Source organism: Giraffa tippelskirchi, chromosome 9, assembly GCF_054371585.1.
Source record: "Giraffa tippelskirchi isolate mGirTip1 chromosome 9, T2T-mGirTip1v1.2.pri, whole genome shotgun sequence".
Lineage (NCBI taxonomy): Eukaryota > Metazoa > Chordata > Mammalia > Artiodactyla > Giraffidae > Giraffa > Giraffa tippelskirchi.
The window spans coordinates 107,012,573-107,028,589 of record NC_137283.1 but is presented as its reverse complement, the minus strand read 5'-3'; the positions used below and the strand labels follow the sequence as shown (position 1 = coordinate 107,028,589).

The 16,017-nt window shown below is 34.5% G+C and overlaps 2 protein-coding genes across 14 annotated transcripts in view; one reads left to right on the top strand and one right to left on the bottom strand.

Annotated features, from left to right (window-relative positions):
* Window positions 1-16,017, bottom strand: part of METTL24 (methyltransferase like 24) — a 163,504-nt gene that overhangs the window by 2,952 nt on the left and 144,535 nt on the right. The gene's annotated exons all lie outside the window — the stretch shown is intronic.
* The window catches only part of CDC40 (cell division cycle 40), a 46,152-nt gene that overhangs the window by 9,971 nt on the left and 20,164 nt on the right, over window positions 1-16,017 (top strand). For all 13 annotated transcript variants that reach the window (XM_081530613.1, XM_081530625.1, XM_081530615.1 and 10 more), the window contains 7 exons: window positions 1,739-1,825; window positions 8,257-8,386; window positions 10,486-10,569; window positions 12,042-12,181; window positions 13,510-13,606; window positions 14,963-15,102; window positions 15,928-16,002. In XM_081530613.1, coding sequence (XP_081386739.1) covers window positions 1,739-1,825; window positions 8,257-8,386; window positions 10,486-10,569; window positions 12,042-12,181; window positions 13,510-13,606; window positions 14,963-15,102; window positions 15,928-16,002 — 753 coding nt within the window. The remainder of the gene's footprint in view (window positions 1-1,738; window positions 1,826-8,256; window positions 8,387-10,485; window positions 10,570-12,041; window positions 12,182-13,509; window positions 13,607-14,962; window positions 15,103-15,927; window positions 16,003-16,017) is intronic.

The following is a 16,017-nucleotide window of genomic DNA, read 5'->3' as shown; positions in this document are numbered from 1 at the left end:
CCTCTTCTAGCGAATTCACTTATTTATTATATTGGTTATTGTCTGTCTTCCCCATTAGAATATAAGCTTTATAAGGACAGGGAGCTTTGTTTCTACAGGGCCTAGAACAGTGTCTGACACATAGTAGGCACTCAGGCAGTATTTACTGAATGAATAAGTGAATCCAGATACTGCCCTTGTTTTTTGAAGATGTCTGTGTTCCTATCTACATAAAGAAAATTAAAAGATCATCTGTGACTCCGAAAATCTCCCACGAACTCCAAACATCTATCACCCATTATTCAGTCTTGTTACTGTAGTCTCTATTTCATCTCCTTCTCTTTTTAGAGGCTAATTGGCTCTTTCCCGGATTCATTCCTTTCCCACCCCTCTTCCAGAATGACCACAGCTTTTTCATTATTCCCTCATTCTTATCATATGTTTCTCCCTACTTGCGCCTTTCCTGTAGCTTATGATTGACTGAATCTTTGGCTTAGCCTTTTCTTTAAAAAGGAAAGGAACAGAATTTTACCATTGAAATACTTCAATCTGGCTCCTCATCTCTTATTTACTGCCAGATGTCTTGAAAGAGCAAAAATTTTACTGTCTTTTTTTCCTAAATCTTCAGTTATACCTCTGCCCCTTGCAACAGGCTCTCCATACTTCACCCCATTACCAAAATTGCTCTAGCCAAGGTTTTTTGTGACATAAATGCAGAATTCAGTGATCTTTGGTTCAGCTTTCATCTTCTAATTTGTCTATGGATTTGACATTTCTTTCCATTTAACTAATATTTATTGAACATGGACTTAATGCTCTGCATTCTACTAGGCAGTAAGGATATAAAATATAAGTAAAAGTCATGTGCAACAAATAATATATCGCAAGGTCTATTAGGAGTTATCAACAACATTTCTTGGAACTGTGGATGAAAAACATTTTTCCTGGGCCAAGAGGAGAGAAAGTATCAGGGAAAAGAAGATGGCATATTATCAAATAATGAAAGGAAATGCACAAGGACCAAAGTAACATTGCCAGCAGCACAGAAAACATGAAAGTGCTTGGTATTTTAAAAAATCAGCAATTAGTCTAATAAGCCAAAAATGGGGCACATTAAAGCAGATAAGGATGTATTTTAATAGACCAGGCAAGATATGATCAAGTGTGCATTAGGAGGTAGAGAATGGAGATTGGGAATAGGGTTGCTGGAGAAATGTTTCAGGGGTAGAATCAGTAAGACTCAGTGTCTGCTTTGTTAGTGTGTGACAGCAGAGTTGAGGGAAGAGTATCTTCTGTTTTGGACACAGTGAAGTGTTTGATGCTGTGAAATATCCATATAATGAATTTCAATTTGCTGTTAAGTGTGTGGATACAGAGGCCAGGTGTGGTCAAGACTGCAGATAAAAATTGGAGATTGAAGTCAAGAGAAACCAGATCAGACCTTTTGAGTTAATAAAAAAGGACTCTCTTTTGGGCTCTCTTACTTTAAGGCTTTGAGTGGTATTGACTTATTTAGAAATCTTAATTTATTCAGATGAGGAAGTCAGTGCTTTGGAAGGAAAAACTTTTTGTTATGCATTCTAACCCCTATAACTTTACATTATATACTTTTATTAGTCTTTATTAGTATGATTAATCATAAAGTACTACTGTAATCTTCATAAAATTGGTGTTAAGACGGCCAGTGTGACCTTAATGTAATTTCTAAAATATAGTAAGTAATTGTCATATCTTTAGTGTTCATTTGGTTTTCTTATAGGAAGATTTGGAGACTGGAGTTCACCTTGACCCTGCTGTCAAAGAGGTTCAGTATAATCCTACCTATGAGACCATGTTTGCTCCTGAGGTAAGAAAACATATTAGATTAAGAGTGTATTTTGCTGAGGTATTTAAATTGTTGTTTTAGTTGCTAAGCCAACTCTTTTGTGACCCCATGGACTGTACTCCACTAGGCTCCTCTGTCCATTGGGTTTCCCAGGCAATAATACTAGAGTGGGTTGCCATTTCTTTATCCAGGGGATCCCTGACCTAGGGATTGAACCCACATCTTCTGCTTAGCAGGTGGATTCTTAACCACTAAGCCACCTGGGAAGCCCATACATAGGTAGATATGGTGAATTTTTCAAAGTTTTCTCATGAAAGTACACCTTTTAAACTGTCAGAAAATATCTCCTATTATATGTTAGTTATATCTCAATTTGAAAAAGACAGGAAAATACATCTTTCTATTCTCCAAAAGTTAAATAGTACACTTTTGTAAGAATATATCTAATTCTTAGATGCAGACTTAGTTAAAATCTTCCTCTCAGTGTTGATTAGGGAGTGTTACAAGTTAAACAAGAGGGAAAAAATTTTGGTTGATTAGCATCATTAATGCATAGTATATTATGAAACATCTAGTGACAAATGCTGCTGTGTTAAACAGGAAAAAGAGATGCCATGCTGACGTTGTCATGGCTCAAAAATAGTCACACTGTTTATTGTTTGCTCTGAGTCAGACATCTTATGAATTCTTTTTCTTGATGATAAATGGTGATGGAAGCACTAAAAAAGCTGAAGGAAAAAAAAAAACAGAAATAGTGAAAATTGTCAGAAAGCCTTTGTAGAAAAGATTAGATTTCTAGATATTTAGCCTTTAAAAAGGAGAAAAGAATGCTTGATTGATAAAATACAGATGTCAGAAAAAGATCATTATAAAAAGTATTAATAATACCAGTTCAGTAGCAGGATCTTTCAGAGCACTTTAAAGATGGAGATGAGGAGCTGTATCTTATTGCATCCTGGTGGAGAAAGAAGTACTATTTAATGTTTTTCATTTTTTGGCATATAGTCTTTGTCCTTTTATTTTTTGATAATCTATTTCATGTAGTTTTTGCCTGCTTAGGTTTCCATAGTCACTTCAAATTTGGCAGTGGTGCTGTCCAGCACAGCCAAGGATGTCAGTGCCAGTGCTGTAGCTATTCTCTTCAGTGTACAATAAGCAAAAATCTCATTCTCATGCTCTTGAGAGTGGTACATTTTCATTTTATTCCATTATTTCTTAAATCCTTATCACCTGTTAAATTATAGGCTATTTTCTAGCTCTTGGCACCATTTTAGCTGGTGCTTTAAAGAGAGGTAGTATATCATATATATGCTGTGTGTTTGTTTTTTTTAATGTAAAGTACTTCAGTTTAAGCCACTGAATTCAGAAAATGAGAAAATTTGAAAGTGACGTGATGTGTGACATTCTTATGTTAGTGTATTTCCTATAAAGCCTGTTTTTCTTAAATTTTTAGATCCTGTGCATAACTAATACATTGCTGTGTGATTATTTTTCAAAACTTTTAGGAAAAATTCAAAAGGTCAAAAAATTTGGGATGCTATTGACAAGGCAGTAGGTTTATCATTCTTGTTTTGGGGTTATCAGTCCTTTAATTTTTTGTTCTCCCCCACCCTGTGTTAGGGAACCTCACATTAGATGTGTCAACTGGTTTATATTAGGAACATTTCAATGCTTATTGTCAGCAATTTAAGAAAAGAGTGATGAGACTGAAAAATGAAGAAAAATTACAGTTTTACAAAGAAATTGTCTGTGACATAAATTACCTACTGAACTTTTTGACTCGAGTCTGAATAACTTGCCAAAGTCTGGAAAGGTGTTATCAGAGCTTTCCTACATGAAATTCTCAAGTTCTTATGATTTGAAAATCCATCATTAGAAACAAGATTTAATCCCTCTCCTCATGCTAGCGTTTACCAGGGAGGATATGCCATGCTGTTTTTTTGTTTTGTTTTGTTTTTAAGAAAAAAGAGACCAGACTATTTTCTGTGGTGCCTCTAAAGCACTGTTTAAGTTCAAGGAGAGTTTGCATCTGGTTGTGAAAACAGAAGTTTCATGAAGGTATTTGTAACTAGCAATTTTTTTTCTTAAATGAGCAATACAGTCCAGGTTAACAACATGAGATGTGGGGCTACACAGACCACTTATTAGCTCTCTTGTGATCTTAAATTATCTAATTTTTTTTCCATAGGTAAAATGAAGATTATTTCTGTTTACTAAATTATAAAGTCAAATGAGATAATATATGTTGTGCTTAGGAAACTCTCTGGCACAGAATAATAAGCATTTAATAAATTATAGCCTTTATTATTATTTATGTTAATATTATTGACATTGATGGCTAGGTAGGCCTTTAGAGGAAAGGTTCTAGGCAGAAGGGAACAGCATGAGCCAAATCACAAAATATAAAGAATAGTAGTGTTTTAGTCATTATTAGTAGGGGAGAATAGGCTAAGACTAAAATAGCACTTTGTACAGAAGGTATTGCACAGGCTCTGGGGTCCAAGATAGTGAATTTGGTCTTGATTTAATAGATGAGTTTTTAGAAAGATTTATTTTAAAGGTTTGCATGATGGAAAAGAACAGGGATGGAGACTAATGAAATAAAACAACCACTCATTACTCTATGGCAGGTACCACCCTGAAGGATTTGTATGCCTTATCTCCTTTAGCCCTCTCTACAACCCTATGAAGTAACTTGTATCCCTATTTTAGAGTGAGGAATTTAACTGTGAGATTATACTGCCCTCAGGTGCCATATTTGGGGATTTGAGTCCAGCTCATTCTTAACAATCATTCCATAACTATGAGACCGTTTAGAAGGCCATGGTGTAGTTTGCAGTTTTGACTATTATAAATTAACGAATTGCTATTTTATTTTGGATCCACTTAGAGAAAAGTATATTTGTTAGCTTCTCTAGACTCATATAAAGCCCATAAGCCTCAGAGAGAATTTCAGACTCCTTAAAATAACACTACTTTTAAGAATAGAAGAAATATAAAAGTTTAGAGGGGGGAAATGCCAGTTACTGTTTTAAGATCTGACCAGAAGGGCTGCTGTAAAAATTAATGTTAGAATGGACTTCAGAAGTCAGATAGATGAGAACTTTTATTTTACAGATGAGGAAACTGAGGTTCATGGTCATGCTGCTGCTGCTGCTGCTAAGTCGCGTCAGTCGTGTTCGACTCTGTGCGACCCCATAGACAGCAGCCCACCAGGCTCCCCCGTCCCTGGGATTCTCCAGGCAAGAGTACTGGAGTGGGTTGCCATTTCCTTCTCCAGGGCATGAAAGTGAAAAGTGAAAGTGGAGTCGCTCAGTCGTGTCCGACTCAGTGACCCCATGGACTGCAGCCCGCCAGGCTCCTCCGTCCATGGGATTTTCCAGGCAAGAGTACTGGAGTGGGGTGCCATTGCCTTCTCCTCATGGTCATAGAACCACTAATAAAATATGCTATCATAATATTTAAACTGTGCTTATGTCTTATGAGATTGAGGTATTCTGCCAATAAAATTGAATTGCAGTGATCTTTTCCACAATTGTAGAAAATAATAATAAGGTGAGAAGAGTTTCTCACCTTAAAATTGTTTATAAGTGTTTTATACATTGATTACTGCAATAAATATTCATGAAAAACTTAGCAGCAATCTAAGAATAATTACTTGTTCAATAACTTGGGGTTTTTTTCCTATGTGTGAACTTACGGTTTTATTTCATATAGTCAATTTTTACTTAATGAAATTTCTTAATTCCTGTGATGTTAGGATATACTACTAAGGCATGTGTGCTAAGTCGCTTTAGTCGTGTCCAACTCTTTGCGACCCTGTGGACCATAACCCTCCAGGCTCCTCTGTCCATGAGATTCTCCAGGCAAGAATACTGGAGTGGGTTGCCATGCCCTCCTCCAGGGCATCTTTCTGACCCAGGGATCAAATCCGTGTCTCTTAGTCTCCTGCATTGGCACATGGATTCTTCACCTCTAACACCACCTGGGAAGCCCCATACTACTAAGGCATCATCCCTCAAGTACTCTGCCTGCTAAAGACATGAGAACCACTGCCTTATAATACATGGTCTCTTAGATTTATCAACTAATGCCTTAAATTAAAAATGCTTTTCTTGTAAGTTTATAAAGCACTGCTTCACTCAGATGAAAGCTTGCTTACCTCAGAAACATTTTCGTTTCTGGTGCAGTGTCTGAATTAATACTTACATATGTATATTTTATATGGGAGATTTACAATTGCAATTGACTACAGTATACTTCTGTACTGATGCTGGGAAAGATTGAGGCCAGGAGAAGGGAGCAACAGAGGATGAGATGGTTGGATGGCATCACTGACTCAATGCACATAAGTTTGAGCAAACTCTGGGAGATAATGAAGGACTGGGAAGCCTGGTGTGCTATATATATAGTCTATGGTGTTGCAAAGAGTCGGACACGACTGAGCAACTGACTGAACAGTGTACTTCAGTATTATCTGAGCTAAAAACTATTGAATACTCATATCCAGCCAGGAATAGGACGTCAGATCTCATTGTCCTTCCAGCCTTTCAACCCTCCCTTGAAGACCCTCAGTAAAATGGATTAAAAAAAAAAAAAAGAATAGTACCACAAAATATACTTTACTGGAATATATGGATCTATATTCTTATAGAAATCATAGTTCTTAACACTGAGAATTTTTCTGTAAAAGATGGACAGTTTGACATGTATGACCTGTAGAAGAATTATTCTCTTTTTGTAAAATCTTAATAAAATTAGACTATGGAAACGTACTTTCCGTTTTCAAATCAGAAGTTACAAGCATAATGATTGGTAATTAATTATATGTGATAGGAGTAATGATATGGGCAATGTAGATTTTTATTGTTTTAGAATTTTTTTATCCCCAGAAATATCACATGCTGCTTTGCAGATGTTAACTGACTGTAGCAATTAGATCATCTGGGAAACTTAAGTTGTTTTATTCTCTTTAATTTTATGAATGTTCTTATTTTTGTAATAAATTTAATAACTGAATGAATAACTGTAACTTCCAGCATTCAGCAATCTTGATTTTTTTTCCCCTGCATTTCCACCTATCAGCACAGGAAGAACTGATATGGGCTGAAGTCTTGTCGTGTCCTACATTTTAATTTAGAATAAATAGTAATAAAGTCTTTATCTATAAATTAGATATCTTAAGATTGAATCATTTTAAACCTAGAAATGGAAGCTGTCAATAGAAAGGAATATTATAGTAATTTATTTTTTTCTAAAGCAGAAAAAATTATAAGGCAAATCTAACTTTTAAATTCAGACATTCATGCATAGTATAATGTTGATATATAGAGAAGACAGCATTCTGGTTAAGAAAAGGTAAGTAGTTTATATTTATGGCTCTGGAAGTATATAATGGAAAAGGTGGTTTCTAATGGTAGTGACCTAAGATGTTCTAACATAAGAATCTTTCTAACATCATGACAGTTCTAACATCATGACAGTTGACCTGTATAGTTCTACTGTTTCCAAAGTGGGAAGTTCATTTTATTCTTTATTTTAAAACTGAAAAGAACTGAATTTTCCTAATACCTTTTTAAATAGCATTAAGCAAATTATTGACTCTGAGCAGGTAAGATATGTCATCTTGACTTTTTTTTCATTTCTAACATGAGAAAGAGAATACTTCTCTAACTTTGCAGAATTTGTGTACACACCAAATTAAATAACATTTGGAAAGCCATTCTGGAACTCAAAACATTGTAAACAAATAGGTAATAATGGCACTATTTTGTGTAACTTTCAGACATTCATAGTGTGACTTTTCAGAGTAGAGAAGTTGTGTTTACATTTGTAATGTCTTTTCCTAGGGACTTTTTCAAGCAGTTTACTTTTATTGTCTATTTCCTGTCTTCTTCCCCCAGTCAGATTCTGATTAATCTTTCCTTCATTAGTGCTTTCTATATGCCAGGCAGTATTAAAAGTATGAGGGTTCTAAGTCTGCACCTTTGAGAAACTCATAATCAAGTAGCAGAGAAACATGTGTTTTTTTTAATTATATCACCACTCCAAAAATCCCCAAATCATGGTTTAGACAAAACTATAGTGAGTCTCAATTATCTGGAGCAACAGTGTCAAATAGAACTTCCTGAAATGGTGAAAATGTAGTAATCGATAATTCTATGTGGCTGTTGGGCTTGTGAATATGGCTAGAATGACTGTAGAACTGAATATCTTAATTAATTTAAACTTAAATAGCTGCATATAGAGTGAGCTGATTCCTCTCCTGTGCTAGTGGCTGACAAACAGTGCTAACAAGCCACTGACTGGTTGTCCTGAATCATGTGAGGTGAGCAAGTCCCCAGGTAGGTTAATCGGCCCCTGATAATTTAGAGTTGAAAATACACTATGCAATAATTCTACTCATTCTATTGAGAATTTTTTTTATTGTTTTTTTCCTCATAACATTGCAGTTTGGACCAGAAAATCCCTTCAGAACCCAGCAAATGGCAGCCCCTAGAAATATGCTTTCTGGATATGCTGAACCAGCCCATATCAATGATTTTATGTTTGAACAGCAAAGAAGAACTTTTGCCACTTATGGTAAGGTGATAAGAGAGTTCAAGTTAAACCTTATTAGAAATGATGGGTGTGTGTGTGTGTGTGTGTGTGTGTGTGTGTGTGTGTGTAATACTCAATTTTATCTTCTGGCTTTTTAAATTTATTACTCTGGATGCCTTAAAAGGGTAGTGTGTTTTCTTATACATATCTGTAAATATACCAATGGGAAGGTACACTAGTATTTTTAGCTGTCATTCTAAATCTGCTCTGATTTCTGAATACTAGAAATATTCTGCGGTCTTAAAAACAGAATGTTTTCTGTTGTACTTTTTGATAGCACTTCTTACTGAATGACTGTTATATGCAGATTGCTGTTGAAATTGGTTAATAACAGGATAGAGTGAAGAGTATTCTTGCCTGGAGAATCGCATGGACAGAGGAGCCAGGCAGGCTGCAGTCCATGGGGTCGCAAGAGTTGGACATGACTTAGCGACTAAAGAGAGAGAGAGTCTTAAGAGTTATATTTTTATTTTCTTACGTATGGTTGACTTCACTCTCTTTCTCAAATCTTCTCTCTGAAAAGTTTTCTGTTGATTACTGAGGGATGTCAAGAAATGGTTGGCTACAACTTAATGTGCATACAAATCTGGGAATCCCCTCTGAAAGAAGATGGTCTTTATAATAATGTCTTTGTTGTTGGTTCCACAGAACAGAAGTCTGGTCACTTGTATCAGATTTGTTCATATTTGGTGGTGCGTTTTCTTTCTCTTCCTATAATCTACATCTGTAGGTTGAGAGATATATTGATCACCTTCTGCTTTGAAGAACTTTTTGATAGAGTGGTTAAGCAAAGTAACTGAGAATGTTTTTATGCCCGTTGTAGTTGTAATCGTTCTCTGTCCTATCTGCCATTAACTTCCATTATTTTAAGGGAGGGCCCTGCAAAAGTTAAGAAAGCAGTATCATGTGAAATATTATGTATGCAGTGATGCTTTTTAATAATAGTTTTTTTCACTAAAAATAACATAAACAAATTTCAAACATTTAGGAAAGAGAGGAAAAAAGGTTACCTATAATCCTACTATACTAATATGTCTACTTTTAGTGAAATTTATCCCTCCAAGTCTTTTTTATTATACATATTTGTATTATAGAGCTATAATCCTTCTAAACTGAAAATTTTGCAGCTTGCTTTTTTTAAATCATAAGCATTTTCTGTCATAAGCATTTTTCAGTGTTACTTTATAATCTCAAAGCTTATTATTTTTAAGAGCTATGTAATACCCACTGATTGGTTTTATCTCAATTTACATAATTATTCTAATGTTGGAAAGGGGTTTTTTGGTTTTTTTTTTTAGTTTTTAAAGAGTGATGTAAACTGATTAACTGAATTAGTTTAGAGGTTTAGTACAAATAGTTATTTATCCACAATATGTTCTTGGCAACTGGTTGTAAAAAAGACTGTCATATATTAAATTATATTTCACCATGCCAAGGTTATAGTGGACTTAACAGGTGACAAAATTCATAGCGAAAGACCTCTAAAATCTCCAAAAAAAGTTCAATGACACGTCCAGTCCAACAAAATAAATGCCTTGTACCTATTGCTTATATATCAGGGATTCCATGTAAACCTGAAATATATGTGCAATACATAAAAATCAACCCTGTTGCAACATGAATTTATTATATCCTAGCCTACAATAAAACAAACTTATAAAAATTTTGCATATTTTTTTTTTAGACTTTAGAAAGAAGGGCCTTAAACAATAGCTTAGATAGCTTAAATCTTTAAAGCAAAATAAAACAAGTAAAAAGTCAGTGCAGATACCTATGAAGTTCATACACATACCTACTTTTCTTAAGCTATCCTATAGCAAGAGTAAGCATTTAGAGCTATTCAGTTGGCTTTAGACCTAGATTCAGAAATAGCTTATTTGTGGGGGGGGGGAATAGCTGGTATTTTTTTGTCTCTTCCCTCAGAGAGTGGGCTAGGACACTATTTACAGATATGTATAACTACTTAGTGAGTTAAAGACATAAAAAGTGAATGTGGGATATCCTATGTTAGGCAGGAATTAAAATGAATTGTAAATAGAAAAAAAAAAATGGAGTCAGTAATTTGTACTTTTTCCTTTCAGGTTATGCATTGGACCCTTCATTAGATAATCATCAAGTGTCTACTAAGTATATTGGTTCTGTAGAAGAAGCTGAAAAAAATCAAGGTAATTTATTTGAAATATTTAATATCAAATATACATAACTCTACTTATTGTTTGTAGGTTGACTTTGGAAAGTAGGGAAAGAACTAGTATTTGATTTAGCTCTTGGTTTTTTTAAACTTGAGACAATAGACTGATAGAGTTTAGAGCAATGTATTTATATAGTTAGCTTAGAGCTTGCTTTTGCTCCTTACTAGTTGTGCAGCCTTGTAGGGAAGATAGTCATACCTATGGCAGGGAGGGTGAGTTCTTGGCACAGTGCCAACATTGTAGAACTCATTTAAGAAATGAAAATGAATGTATAACTAACTTTAGCAATTTAGTTTTCAACACTAATGTAAAGCTCCATTTTAACAGACCAGAAAAAAATATCATTGTGCATATCTGTGGAAACTGCCTTTAAGGGTTGCTTTGAAGCTGAGTTTGAATATGTGTTTTAAAACATATGTTTGTGCCTATGTTCATTTTGTACTTACTATAAGACAAAGCATCATACTCTAAACGTTAACTTGCCACAAAGCTCATCAGCCCCTTGGAATCTTATCCATAAAATGTTGCATAGAAAAAGAATATGCTATTTGTATAAGGGCACTTAGTAACTCTATAGCGTATATGATCAAGCTGCCTTTGGTTTATGAGCTAGATTGTTGTAAAAATAGGATTTTAACACCCTTTTGTTATAACGCAGTCTAAAGGAAACTGATTTGAATTAATATAGGTAAGTTTTTCTCTTTGTTAGACCTCTATAAGTTACATCTTTATGTAGCTAGATTCTCAGTTAACAGTGAAATTTTGACTATGGCTCTGGTAAACCTTTCTTTTTCCAATTTAATGACTACACACAGCTTGCCACTTTCTACTGATCAAATGAGAATCCCAACTAGAAACATCCTCTCTTCTTCCTGTTAAGATTTATGATATTAGAGGTCCAGTTTAGATTGAGTTCACTTAGAAGAAATACAGATTCTTGTGAAACCTTCTTTATATTGTTGCATTATAATATAGCAAAGCAAGTGAAGCAAGGAACAGTTATTAATGAAATTTTATCTAATTCAGCTTTAAATGAGAAATTTGTTTATTCTTGCTTTCAGAGCTAAATTTTTCATTACTTAACATTATTAAATTGCTGTTTCTTTCAGAAAGTGGTAAAATCTACTGATAAAGGTCTGTGATTAATTAAAAAGATTGTGTACCATGGCAGGATTACATAGCTGAGTCTTTTTTCACATATATTAGAACTTGCAAAATACTGCAGTTGCAGCAGTAGAAAGCTGCTTTGCCCAGAAGATTGAGTCTCCCTATGTATAGCATGAGTCTATATGTCTGGATTCATATAGGTTTTATTTTGTGTTTTAAATAAATCTATGAAAATATATAGATGTGTGTGTATATGTGTGTGTGTGTATATATATATATATATATATATATCTTTAGAAAATACCCATATTTGTGACCTTTTTTTTTTTTTAATGTAGGTTTAACTGTGTTTGAAACTGGTCAGAAGAAAATAGAAAAGAGGAAAAAATTTAAAGAAAATGATGCATCTAATATTGATGGTTTCTTGGGACCATGGGCAAAATACGTGGACGAAAAAGATGTAGCCAAACCTTCAGAAGTAAGCTTTGATGTTTTTCACTGCCAGTTCAACTGTATGCTATGTCTCAATGAAGGGTATCTGTGTTAATAAATGAGGTTTCCTTAGAGAACTAAATGACTTATCAGAATTTCTCTGCCTTAGTAGACTGAGAAAATACTATAAGATTCCTTTGTTTTTCTTTGGAATAATTTTTGTTTATATTTTTTAATTTATTTTCTTCCATAATTTTTAGCTAAAAATACTGTATTGAACAATTGGTAATAAAAATCACCTTGATAATAGTATTAAGGTGCCATGGTAGTTGCTTTTCTGATACCAATGTTCAGATAGTAATTACAGAATCAGCCTTTCTATGATTTTAGAATTGATGATGGGTTTTATTTAATTTTTTTTTATTTTAACAAAATAGTATATCTATATATATGTTTTTCATAATATTATGAAGTTTACAAAATAAAACTATAAAACCCTACCTTGCCCCTCTCCACCTCCTAATCCTACTGCCTCTATGAGCCAGTCCCTATTCTAGGTCTTAGGGATACAGCAATGGACAAGAGTAAGAGAAAATCCTGTCCTCAGGATGCTTACTTTCTAGCTCTATCTCATATCCAATTATCTCAGTAATACACATATGCTGCTCTTTATTTATTTTGACTTCTTAGTTACTGTAAGGATTTATTACTACCCTATCTTCCTTTTGGGCTTCCCTCATGGCAGAGTCTGGTTAAAAAAATATATATATCGGCCTGCAATGCAGGAGACCCAGGTTTGATCCCTGGGTCAGGGAGATGCCCTAGAGAAGGAAATAGCAACCCACTCCTATATTCTTGCCTGGGAAACCCCATGGACAGAGGAGCCTGGCGGGCTACAGTTCATGGGATCACAAGAGTTGGACACGACTTAGCGACTAAACACCAGCACCCACTTCCTTTTACTGTTCTTCCCGTAAAAGTTGTGTCACAAATCTATAGTCATCGCTTATATCCTTATGACTATTAAAAACTGTTTATGAAGAACATTGTTTACTCAAATTCACTGTATTTCTGGTATGTACTAGATTTTCTAATTACCTCATTTTTTCACTTATATAATTAGCATAATACATTAAATTACTCCTAGCTGTTCCAGAAGGAGAGGTTTTGTATTATGAGTTTAAAAGTTCAAAAACACTGTGTGTTTAATGCCATTTGTAATCTGCCAAAGAGTTGCGATTGTTATCCTGGGAGACATACTTGGAGCTATTGCTTCACCAAACAAGTACACCTCGTAAAGAATTTATGATCAGCAGTGGCCAGGATGGGGTTCTGGAACACCCATTTTAAAAATTCACTCCTTAATTTCCATAGGAGGAACAAAAAGAATTGGATGAAATTACAGCAAAGAGGCAGAAGAAAGGCAAACAGGAAGAAGAGAAACCTGGAGAGGAAAAGACAATCTTACATGGTAATATATTTTTTATGCCTCTTCTTTTTTATGATAAACTTTCAGATATTTACTCTGTTCTCTGTTCATATATTAATTGCCTTTACTAATCAGCTGCTGGGAATCATTATTTTAAGAATTATACTGGACAATTTGCATCCCAAAGAAATTATAGCAAACTCTTCTGTGTTATTATTAGAGATAACCACAGATTATTTTTTTGAAGTACTAATGAATTTTTTTTTAAAGGTAGATAAAGGAGATTATGGTTCACAGCTGTTCTTCCCTAAGATAAAGTTGACTCTTTTTGGCATATAACTAGTCCCCCAGTCATTTTAACCTTTTCTTTTTAAGCCAAGCCAAATTTTCTCCAGGTATGATCACAGTTCATAACTGTTACTAAGTTACACTTTTAAAGAATAAACTTTGTTTTTCGGGTAAGTAGATTAGAGATTTACATGCTCATACTTATTTTGATTTGCAGAAGGAAATGCATATTCACCAAAATAAATTATAAATATTCTAGACTCTACCTGGTTTATTACTAACTAGTTATATTTCGGAAACTATGTAGTGGTTACCAGACTATAAAGAATAATCCAGTTCAGATAGTACTGATTACTCTAATGTTATACTCTAATGTTATCAAATATATATGTTTCATGAGGTCATGTTTAGTTTTAGTTTCTCAAGCTCTCATTTTATCTCTAAGGAGTCTGTTTAGTACTGTGTGCTTACAGCCATAATAACAATAACAGCCAACATTTATTGAGTACTTATTCTGTGCAGCATGCTACTAAATGCCTTGATACATATTATACTATGTCATTTAATTCTCAGATGTGATTTCATTGTAAATCTGGTTGAAAGTAGAAAAGAGATTGGAAAAGGACCCTGGAAGGGCATAAAGGAGGAAAACGGGGAAAAGGATAGTTGATATACTTTTGTTTTGTTTTGACTTCCTTTTAATCCTGTTTTGCTTCTGATTCTTTGCCAGTGACTCATAAGGCCCAAGTGTTATCTTTTCTTCTTTCAATAATTATACTGCAGTGGAGTCTTTTGTACAGGCTACTAAAACTGGATAAAGGAAGTAAGAGCTTACTTAAAGGTCTGATATTCTCTGGAAATTTAGGGATTCCAAAATACTACCTCTGATTGAAATAATAGCAGTGATTTCAGGCAGTTAAATTTTAGCTGTCTCTTGGTCTTAACATCATCAAAATAGTATTACCTAAATTTTAATATGCAACGATATCCTTGTGAATAAAGTGTTTGTTATTTTAAGAATATAGATTTCATAACTACAGCTTCTTTTTTTTTTTTTTTATAACTACAGCTTCTATTTGTTCACTGCTTTCTTTTGCCTTCTTGTTTCAGTTAAAGAAATGTATGACTATCAAGGCAGGTCCTATCTTCACATACCTCAGGATGTTGGTGTTAATCTGCGGTCAACCGTGCCACCTGAGAAATGTTATCTTCCCAAAAAACAAATTCATGTGTGGTCTGGACACACAAAGGTAAACGAATTGGTTGTTTTTATTTGTTGTAATGCATTAATATAACAGTGAAGCCAACATAAATTTTCAGCTATTGATGTGGGACATTCAATATTTCTAGTGAAGATGTAGAGAAGGGAGATAGAGCAGGAAAGTCATTAAAGATAAACTGGAGTCACTTTGGAGGTACCAACACATGTGAGTCACAAGTGAGTACTCAGTCTTCAGGGTCATCTGATTGGGCCATGACATAAGCATTCATGATTTGGTGTCTTACCCCCTTATGGTAGCCCAAGCCTTCACTTCCAAGTTCCTGCCATTATCTGCTTCCTCTTGGGCACCAACTCAGTGAGTAGTGGGCTGATACTAGCACCAAGTCTCAGAAATTTTGCCTTAGCTCTTGGCAGTTATCACACTTCAAAGATTAGATGCTCCCTGGTTTATACACTATGATAATACTTAAACTAATGCAGAGACAAGGCACTTGAAAACTTTGATGTTACTATTCTTTGTCATATTCACTATTCCAACTGATAATTTCCAACTCTTAGCAAAGAAGAAAGGAACTGAGTAAAAGAAGGAAGAGGAGTGAGGGCATGAGCAACATGATTGACTAAGAATTCCCCTGGGTGAGGAAGTCCCTGATGAAGGTTAAAAAAATCTTGAAAAGCTTAGTGTCAGTAAGGGCTGCTCTAGAATACTTCTGAAGGTTATTCTAGGGTACGAATTTTAAAACGAAAAGAATAGTAAATTACATGGTTTAAAAATACACTGTCTTTCCCTTTTGTTTAATTTTAGCTGAGATTTTGAATGCTTCTGATTGATAATTGTAATACCTTTTCACAGGGCGTCAGTGCAGTCAGATTGTTTCCTCTCTCTGGCCATCTGTTGCTGTCTTGTTCCATGGACTGTAAAATTAAGGTGAGTTTTCAGTAA